We start from the raw sequence: 10,430 nt of genomic DNA on the forward strand, positions 1-10,430 counted from the left end.
CAGTCAGAGCCCCCCCCCTCTCCAATCTATCAGTCAGAGCCCCCCCCCCCCCCCCTCTCCAATCTATCAGTCAGAGCCCCCCTCCTCTCCAATCTATCAGTCAGAGCCCCCCTCCTCTCCAATCTATCAGTCAGAGCAGACTGAAAAAAACACCCAGGGAATTTTAAAATTAAATTTCTCCCTGACATTCAGACAAAAACTCTTACGACACTTATTTATGATAGAGGAACCTTATTTATGATAGAGGAACGATATATTCACCCTCGCTGTATCGCAGCCACTGCCAAGTTGACCTTTTTAATCCGTCCACCACGGCCTTTCCCACAAACACAACAGAAAACTGTTTTATCAGAGAAGCAACATGGCGGAGAAAGGAGATGTGTAAGAACCAAAGGACATTTAAAATTAACTCAGATGAAAGCTGTACCCATTTTGATGTGGGGAAAAAAATAATATGCGGCCCATAACAAACTCGAAAAATAAAATTTAGTTTTACGTTTTTTAAATACATTTTTATAAAAAGGTTTAGTTTTGTTTTGAGGTTTTTACAGAACTGGCGACATTTGTAGGTAATCTAAGCACCTGTAAAACAAAAAGGGAAGAGGACTGGGGACCAGTTGTTTGTTTGTTTGTTTGTTGCTTTAGGTCTCTTCCAACACAATTGAGGTTATATGAGAAACCGCTGAAACAAAAAAACAAGCAATCTAACAAAAATAGTACAAATGTAAATCAAAATCATAACCTAAAGATATCATAAGCTAAATTATAAATAACCAAGAACAAACAGGCAGAAGATTTACAGAAAAAAAATATCCCCTGTCAAAAATACAATCACAAACCAAAGAAGCAGGAAAAGGCTAGTAAAGAGAAGAAGAAATGACATCACTATCGGATCGTACACCCATGCGAACATCATAGGTATATGATTCAAGGGTGATGCTCCCATCCAACCACCCGCTTTTTAAAGTGTTTTACAGCACTTGCAACACATTTAGGTCATATCAGCACCAGTAAAATGGAAGAAAATCGGATAGTAAAAACAAACTAGATGTACAATTAAAAGGACTTCAGGAAATAGTAAGACAAAGGGGAATGGTTCAAATAGGGAACTGATGTAGATCCCAAGAGCACACTATCAGTGTATTTAGTTTGAGATCACCTAAAAGTCTCATCCAGACACAAGCACAAGTCCCCGCTAAGAGGAATACACTCAAATGTTCACAAATCATATGTTACGAATATAAAAATAACAGTATCTACATAACAGAGAGATGATTTACAAGGGAAAAAACATCATCTCCAACTATAACTATACATATGACTTTTTCCCTCCCGCCAGGGCCAGGACAAAACTAAGTAATCTCATTCCAAGACAAAGACAGAGAGCAATCAGAAAACAGATACAGGGGGATAGAAGACACAGCGAGTACCTCCCTGCCCACTATTGGAAGTCGGAAACCCCACCACCACCCAGGGGACAGTTTGTGTAAAACTTCCAAATGATATCAAAGTTATCGGCACAAGAACAACGAGGGGACACACAGCAAGAGTAACCATCCCAACATGAAAAACAGATGCCCACCTGTATTCGTTTTTCCCTTCCACTGCCCGACTATGGAATAGCCTCCCAGCTGAAGTGGCTGAAAACAGTTGCCAACATGACATGCCTTCACGCAATTGCTAGAGTTCACATCGTGACTCTTTAATAAATGTATTTTTTATTAGTATTATGTTATTATTATTAGTTTTAACAAGTTTACAATGTAATACCCTACAAACTGAGGAGTTGTTTTGTTTTTTTTTTAAAGGTTTTACGGCGCTTGCAACACATTTAGGTTATATCAGCGCCAGTAAAAAGGAAGAAAATGGGATAGTAAAAGTTCTAGAATTACAATTAAAGCACCCAAGAAAAAGTAAGACAAAGGGGAACTGAGAACAAATAGGGATCAGATGTAGATTCCAAGAGCATACCATCAATGTACTTAGTTTGAAATCACCTACAAGTCTCATCCAGACACAAGCACAAAATCCAACAAAGAGGAACACACTCAAATGCTTACTTAATACATTAAAATTAAAAATAATAATACATAACAGAGAGATGATTTACAAGGAAAAAAATATCATCTCCCAAAACAATAACTATGCATGTGACTGTTTCCCTCCCAGCCAGGACTCCGACCAGGGCCAGGAAAAAACCCAAGTAATCTCATTCCAAGACAAAGGCAGAAAGCACGTTGGACAACAGATATACGGGTATAGAAGACACAGTATGTACCTCCCTGCCCGCTATGGGAGAAACTGAGGAGTGGTCCTCGACAATATTGGAGGTTTCCACAAGAAGAAGAAGAAGAAGTACAGCAACTGTTATCGTTACACTTTCAGTGGAAAAAGTAAACAGTGAAATAGTTGTAAATTAAAAATTTGGATAAAACTATATAAATAACAGCGAACATGATTAAAACTGAAAGTGAAAGGTATAATAAATGTGATTAGTTATAAATCATATACAAAATGAATAGAATGATAAGGATGATCAATTTAGAAATCACAAACCACTAAAAAAAATAAACTTGAATTATTATAATGTTATAACCACTCAATGTCCTCTAAGAGCTTAACAAAGGGCCCCAGTGAATGTGTATTTATTTGCAGGTCTGACAATCCAAATTTTGTCATTGGCTCATTGTTATAATGGAAATGCTCTCAAACCAATGCAAAATATTGTCCATTACAACAATGTTAAAACAAGCCCATAATTGCTCTTGGTTATCAGATCTGTAAATATGTGAACGTTGGTCTAAGTCTAATCATTGACATAAATGCATATTGAGCCTTTTAATTTTGTGATTTGTGCACGTTAAAACTCACTTCATGTTTTTAAATAAATCTACAATGGAGAAGAGTTGCCAGATATATTTGTACACACTTAAAAACAGAGTTCATTATTGAACCAAGTTTGATTGTGGATAGCGCAAAAGATTCGTCTCGATATATATCTTGAGCTCCGCTGTAGTTTAACAATTGAATATTATGAGTGCCAGTGCGTAATAAAACCCTATTTAGTTGCAAACTCTGCAGCTTCTCCATCCACTAGTTTGAAATATAAAATAAGTGTATGCATCATTTATTAATAAAAGATTGAATAAAAGAACGAAAGGCTGATTAATGGATCGTCTCTGTTTAAAGACACAGGTTTAATATCAATGTACAAAAAAAAAAACAAACAAACAAAAAAAAACCAACCCTCCCCCACCCCAACAAAAACAAAAAAAAACCAACCCTCCCCCACCCCAACAAAAAAACAAAAACAACAACCCTCCCCCACCCCAACAAAAAAAACCCAACAAAAACAACCCTCTCCCACCCCAACAAAAAAAAAACAACAAAAACAACCCTCTCCCACCCCAACAAAAAAAACAAAAACAACAACAAACAACCCTCCCCCGCCCCAACAAAAAAACAAAAACAACCCTCCCCCACCCCAACAAAAAAACAAAAACAACAACAAACAAAGTTGCAATATGATCGTGATCCGGGAACGCATTGGGATCAAATAATTGCCAAAAAATGATATCAAAGTTTAAAAGGAGCGAAAATTTGAGGTCTGATTTTAAAAAATAAAAATTTCTCACTTTATGAAACAATATTATCCTCTGTCTACAACTACAAGAAAACAAAATTAACCCAATTTTTGATGACAAATTCGATATTTAGCATGACACCATTTTGAGGTATTTATCACATTTAATGGATAATAATAATAATACATTTGAAAATGATGACGAGTAAGTCAATGTCTATCGCAAAGTACTTTCCAACAGATCTAACAGACCCAGCTACCCAATCACTGCTGGGTGGACAGAGGGGTCATAAAAAAAATAAATCTCGATTGCACCCAGATTGATCTCGGTCCCTTTGTGTATGAAGTGAGTGCTCTATCAACTGAATGATTGGGTCACCCCAAAACAATTAGCTTTGCCATATGACTCATAAAGCAACATAAAACATCAGTAGATCTACATAATACTGCTTATACTTTTTACAGCCCTTGAGACACTTTTATGTCATTTTAGATCAGATCTCATAAAAAGGAAGATGAGAAGAACTAGTAAAAAAGATAGAAAATATACTGAAAATGGGCAAACTTGCATATATGCAGAATAAAGCTATATAAACGACTGGTCTGGGACAGGGTTAACTCTTTCAGCACCATTGGCCGCTTTGTGCAGCCAGAGCAGAATCTGTTCTACTGGCCAATGGCCGCATGGTGCAGCCGGTCTTGAAAGGCAAAAACAATAATGTAATCCAATCCTACTTTCTACAAAAGTACTATAAATTGAACCAATGGTATCAAATTTTGGGGCTGCAATGCAAATCAGTGATATTTTGCGATTTTTTTTGCAAAAAACCGCCATGCCAGGTTTTGAAAGGACTGGCCAAGTAATCTCATTATAGGATAGAGTAAGGGAAAAAAACCCAAAACAAACAGATGTAGTGGGATAGAAGACACGGCAAGAGTAACCCCCCCCCCTCCCCCACCAACCCCCAGCACACCATGGGAGGTAAATATGGGAATGTAAGGCTCAGTGGTATGGTTTTTACTTTGTGCCCAAAATATACCGGGTTCGAGTACCCACCACACTGAGTGGCCTTGAGCAAGTCGGCTTATCCTGGTTCAATTTGCAGCCCTTGCAATGCTCCTTACACTTGAGTTATTCCAGCCTTCCCTTGGAATTCACTCTAAGGACAAATTTCCCCTTTTGGGGATGAATGAACGGAATTTTATTTATTCATCATTTTTAAAAAAGAGACATCCCACCTCAATAAAAAATAATGATAATCTACTGCTCAACAGTACAAAAAGTCGAGATTTTATAACAAAGAGATAAAAAGCTGTAAATTTTGTTGAGGAACACAGATGGCAAATTCTTGAGTGAACAAGGGTCACGTCAACTCTTGAAGGTCGGCCGGGTACCACCACGGCCCATCCTGATACAAGGAGGGCCAGAAAATCCAGGTCTTTCAATTAGAGGCTGAAGGGAATGTGGACTTGGAGGTGACAAAGCTAAATATGTTTGAAAAAAAAAAAGAGGAAACAACAAATAAATAGACTATCACATGATTTTCAAATTTAATAATATGCAATATAGCTTAAAAATGATAGGACCACACACACACATGTATATAAAATAGATGAAGGACACTCACATTTTCTTTGTCAGGACATTTGTTTCAGTGCTGGTCGCACCTCCAAAGCCGACGATAAATCCATAATTTGTGGTTTTAATCTGGCATCCCTTTTTTTCTTATTCCAGCTGAGGAGGTGCGACCTGCACTGAAACAATTGTCCTGACAAAGAAAATGAGAGTGTCCTTCATTTATTTTACATTAATATTATCGAGCACTCTAAAAGTGTTAAAGAAGAAGCCTCACTGTTTTACCTTTTTTTCTAAAAATCATATAGTCAGAGTTATAATTGTATATATATTGACTTCAATATCTAGGAAGATAAAACTAAATATCAGGGGGAGGTACAGTCCACTCCGGATAATTGCAACTCAGTTAATCACAACATTTCCCAAGAAACAGAATTAATTCTATATAAAAGTCACTGGTTAATTGCAAAAAACTTCGGTTAACTGCATCAAATTTTCAACCTCAAAAAGTGACAGATTCAAGAAATCAATCAAACAAAATCTCATGATTAAATTTCATGGTGGGTGAAATCATGACAGGAAGAAGAATTGAGAGGGGGCGGGGGGGTGTAATGCTACAGTTATGTGCCACCAATCTATCAGAGACAAAAAGAGGGTAGGGCTTTGCAGTATGGGTTTGTGCAGTCATATGTGACCATTAGATAGGAGGCGAGGAGTCTGGGTGACAGGTAGACAATGAACAATGTCACCATTCTATTTGAGACAATAGCGGGTGGGGCTTGGAGTATGGATTTGTGAGGTCATTGTTGACCATTAGATAGAAGGCATGGGGGTTGGGAATAGTCTAGATAACAGGTAAACAATGATAATTGTAAGGAAGACTGAGCGATGTAATTTGTTTTGGGATTGACAACTGAGCACTGTGACCAATTGGTTTGGTGAGAGCTTAATGTCTCTGATTCCAGCTAATCTCTTTGACTCTTACTAATGTTGAGAACAATAGTAATAAAGTGTAAACTCAGAGTGAAAATGTTGCAATAGTGGACAGGAAACACAACTTCGGTTAATCGCAACATTTTCGCTGATCCCAAGGTGCTGCGATTAATTGGAGAAGACTGTACCTACAGATGCAAAAATACTTATCACTGGAATACAACAAATAATGACCCTAGACATTTCTTACATGGCCTTGCACGACCTCTCCCTATGGCAAAAAGGCGATTCATCACGTGACTGGAACTTGAACCGTTAAGGTTCTGTTGGTTCAGTTGATGGCTTAACCCATTCAACTGGCAGCAGGAGTTGATATTTTCCACACTTGTTGATGTCCGCTCTGAAAGAAATTGAAACCCAATCATTGTGATGAAAAGTCATAATTTGTCATCCATCACTTCAAAACTGTATTATAAAAGAGCGCACCACTGAGCTATGCTACCACCAATCTTAATAAAAAACAAGAGAGAGAGAGAGAGAGAGAGAGAGAGAGAGAGAGAGAGAGAGAGGGAGAGAGAGAAAGAGAGAGAGAAAGAGAGAGGGAGAGAGAGAGAGAGAGAGAGAGAGAGAGAGATAGAGAGAGAGACCCACGCTCATGTCAAGTCTAAACAGATGTAGACAGCAGCAGAAATATTCGTAGATGACATTTTCAATTCAATTCAATTGTTTTGTCTTATTTCTTCTTAATCTTAAAGTCTTCATTGTTTCGTGAACAGTTTTGGATAAGAAAGGTGCAATAACAAGATTAAATCATGTTTTCTGGTTTATTATAACCAATCATTTTAATTTTAAGACTGCCGCTCGTCAAGCTCAAAGTTCAAAAGTATTTTCTGCCTGGAATATAGACATACATACCCTGAGAAGAATCTCCCATTGCTTGTAGTCTCTCCGTGATGTTGGTGCTTTTGATGTTTTCGTTGTCGCTGTTGTTCCTGTGGCATTTATTGTGATTTTCATTATTGTCTTCATCATTACTGCTGATGCTACCACAACTATTGTTGCTGTTGCTACTGGCAATGTCACTTCCCCTCCCTTCACCCCCAGAAATGTCTCTGGGACTTCTAGAGATTGTAGCTGCTATCGACTGTCTCTGAGGGATGCGCAGACGTGAATCTATATGTCGTCTTTCCCTAGTACGACGCCTGAAAATAATTTTTTAAAAAGAAAAAAGAAATGATTAATTTTGAGTTTTTATATAGGTGAGATATCCACTAAATGCGCTCAAAGCGCTTTACAAAGGGTCCCTGACCAATAGCAACATGTAACATGTAGAACGAGACATGACAAGACAAAGCTGCTGACAGCCAGGTACTCATTTCACACCTGAGCACGATAAGAGAATGTGAGTAAAGAGTCTTTTCCATGGACTCGATTATGCGCCGAGCGAGGCTCAAACCCAGGACCTTCCTATCCGAAAGCGAGTGTCATACCACAAGACCACATAGCTGCACGATTATTTATAATTGTATCTGATTTTGAACTCTAAATTTTTTTATCATACTCATCAAACCTAATGTACCAAAATTAATAGTCAGACATTGAAAAATTAGTAGTGATCATAAAAAATTAGCAGTCACTCACGTACTCCCCAAACACCACTAAAGAAGGCCACTCATCTGTGTAAGAAGGCTTAAAAACTTGTTGAGTAGTACACAACATTCTTTTTTTTTTTTTAGGCAACTCAGACATCTTTGCTTTAAGTCCAAATCAAAGAGGCTAAAGGTCATAAGAGATAAGAAAGTAATATCTGAATAACAAAAAAAAAAAAAAAAAAAAAATTAAAAATCCTTAGTAAGACTATGTGAAGAGTTGAAAAATAATGAAATTCTGTTGCTGTTAGCATTTGTTATGTAAGTCTATTAATTATCGTTATAATGGCTTAAAATCGAACTAATGTAGCACTAGCAATACGATTTGGTCATTTCAGCACTAGAAATAAGGAAGATGATAGTGGGAAAGTTGCAGATCTGAAGACCCATGTACCAAAGAAAACGTAAGACAACTCACAATGCCCGTCCTGTTTCTTGGGGTGTGATAACAATGGGGGACTCATCTGTGAATGTATACAAATATATATCAACAAATAGCAGAACCAGTACTGTATAAAAGTCGGTAAAAATGCATAATCAGGTTTTAACATTTTGAAAAACCCCTAAAAACTTGGAAATTTCTATCAAGCACAATATTTGCTAAATGTGCTCAAAAAGCTTTATTAGTGGGCCCAAGCCAACACCAAGACAATACATCTAGGATGATATATGAAACTCGTAAGGTGATAATACAATTCTTTCTCTGACAGCGACAACACTGGGCCATGCACTCGATTTACACCCCGAGTGCGGTGTGAAAATGTGAGTAAAGTGCTTATTTCCAAGGACTCAAACTTTGTGCCGCATACATCACAAGACCACATAAGGAAAATATCTTTACAGCAACACACAATATACTTACCTTCATCCCAGTTTTCAAGGTGGTCGTCGTCATCAAAAGCTTTGGCAGGCTGAGGCAGGTCTGTATTTCCCTTTACTGCCCTTTCCTCTTTGCCAAGAAGGGCATTCTGAAGGGCATCTTTAAAAGAAAATAAAATTCTTTTTAAAATTTACAATACAATTTTATATCTCGATTCATATCCCTCCCCTCCCCCTACCCATACACACATGTTGTTTATTAAAATGTCATCAAAAGCTTTGGCAGGCTGGGGCAGGTATGGATTTCCCTTTACTGCCCTTTCCTCTTTGCCAAGAAGGCATTCTGAAGGGCATCTTTAAAAGAAAAAATTCTTTTTAAAATTTACAACTTGATGTCCATAATGCTTGGGTCATCTCTGAGACACACTACAATGTTAAAAGCACTGGTTGGCAGCAGCTTCTAATGGTGCTCACTCACACTACTATGTTATGACGCTCGACCCAATCCACAAATTCTTTACTGCACTCGTGCACCATCGTAAATCCGCCCTGAAGCTTCGTCACAACACTCCGCTCACCTAGATCAGGGTGTCCAGGTATCGGAGACATTAAAAAATCCTACCAGCCCAAGCAAAAATCCTACCACAATTTATCGCAATCAGACATTACAAAATGACACGAAGTCACAAATTCCCAGACATTTACTTATAATACTATCAATCTTACCATTTGAGGGAATTCCAAAGCAAGAACAATTCAGGATATCATGACTCGAGGCTGACTATGCCAAGTCGCTTATCAATTTTGGTTACTCATATCAAGAAATAATATCACATTATACACATACACACACACTAAAATATTATATTCTATTTACACAATCAGTTTTTAGATTCTATTATCTTATATACACAATGGCAGACTAGGCTTCTAGCCTAACTACTTTTCTTTCCTTGCTATTTCTCAAGCTATACCATCCTTATTTCTACATTTTCAGCCTCTCCTATATACATTGCCCCTGACCAAAAGATCATGTTACATTGTTGAGGATGACTTTCCGGCTTTTTCAACAAAGTTATCTGCAGTTTTGATCAGATTATTATGTCATTTTGAAGTATCTTTTTTTTTTTTTTTTTTTTTTTTTTGGTCTTTAGCTGCATCACTTTATCCTATTATTTTTTTTTTCTGGTGGTCTCTTTTTCCAGAATATCCCAACTCTCTTTCTTCTCTTTCAGGCCATTAGAATACCCGAGCCATTCTTTGCTGCATGATTTCAGTAGGTCAGGGGATGCCACATCCTCAGAAACTTTCTGTCCATTAATGAATTGGCAAGTAAAGTGTCTTGCTATCAATGACTCTTCAACAAGGTTTTCTATTATTGTGATCTTCTTGTTGATCAAAAATCAGCTTTCGTCATCTGCATTGCAATGAGACAATATCAAAATTATAATTATTAGTTTCTTCAAGACTGGACATTGGTCAAGTTGTCCATTTTTATTAAAGTACCTATCAATCCTTTGATTGGTGTATGGTAAAGCTGTAGCAAGAATTGCTATCGTTTATCAGGGTTCCTACAGCAATTCCATTTTGAAATTCAATGAGCTTTCATGGCGATTTTTTTAAATTCAAGGATTAAAATAATTATCCCTTTGACGCATAAGTTTCTCCGCTAGTGGGGACAACTCAGCTCCTTAACTACTGTTTCTACTTCAACTTATTTGAAGACATCAATGCATTTGATTGAACAATAAATTTCATGGTATTCAAATGCTCTGTCTTTGCTGCCTTTTCTCAGCTATATTTTTTCCAAAATCTGAAGTGATGTGGTGGTTGTAGTAGTGGCATTAGAGATGGTGATGTAGTGGTGGTC

At 37.4% G+C, this 10,430-nt stretch overlaps 2 protein-coding genes across 2 annotated transcripts in view; one reads left to right on the forward strand and one right to left on the reverse strand.

Moving 5' to 3' along the window:
• LOC144956348 (MFS-type transporter SLC18B1-like) overlaps positions 1-453 on the forward strand; it is a 46,627-nt gene extending 46,174 nt beyond the window's left edge. Inside the window, exon 14 of the mRNA XM_078886845.1 lies at positions 193-453. Coding sequence (XP_078742971.1) covers positions 193-453 — 261 coding nt within the window. The remainder of the gene's footprint in view (positions 1-192) is intronic.
• The window catches only part of LOC144957016 (uncharacterized), a 28,146-nt gene continuing 17,810 nt past the window's right edge, over positions 95-10,430 (reverse strand). The window contains exons 4-8 of the mRNA XM_078887939.1: positions 8,604-8,720; positions 8,160-8,205; positions 7,008-7,294; positions 6,343-6,492; positions 95-5,068 (exon numbers count right to left, since the gene is read on the reverse strand). Coding sequence (XP_078744065.1) covers positions 4,953-5,068; positions 6,343-6,492; positions 7,008-7,294; positions 8,160-8,205; positions 8,604-8,720 — 716 coding nt within the window. The 3' untranslated portion in view covers positions 95-4,952. The remainder of the gene's footprint in view (positions 5,069-6,342; positions 6,493-7,007; positions 7,295-8,159; positions 8,206-8,603; positions 8,721-10,430) is intronic.

The sequence above is a fragment of the Berghia stephanieae genome, chromosome 11 (assembly GCF_034508935.2).
Source record: "Berghia stephanieae isolate SIO BIC M18660-M18661 chromosome 11, UCSD_Bste_1.3, whole genome shotgun sequence".
Taxonomy (NCBI): Eukaryota; Metazoa; Mollusca; class Gastropoda; order Nudibranchia; family Aeolidiidae; genus Berghia; species Berghia stephanieae.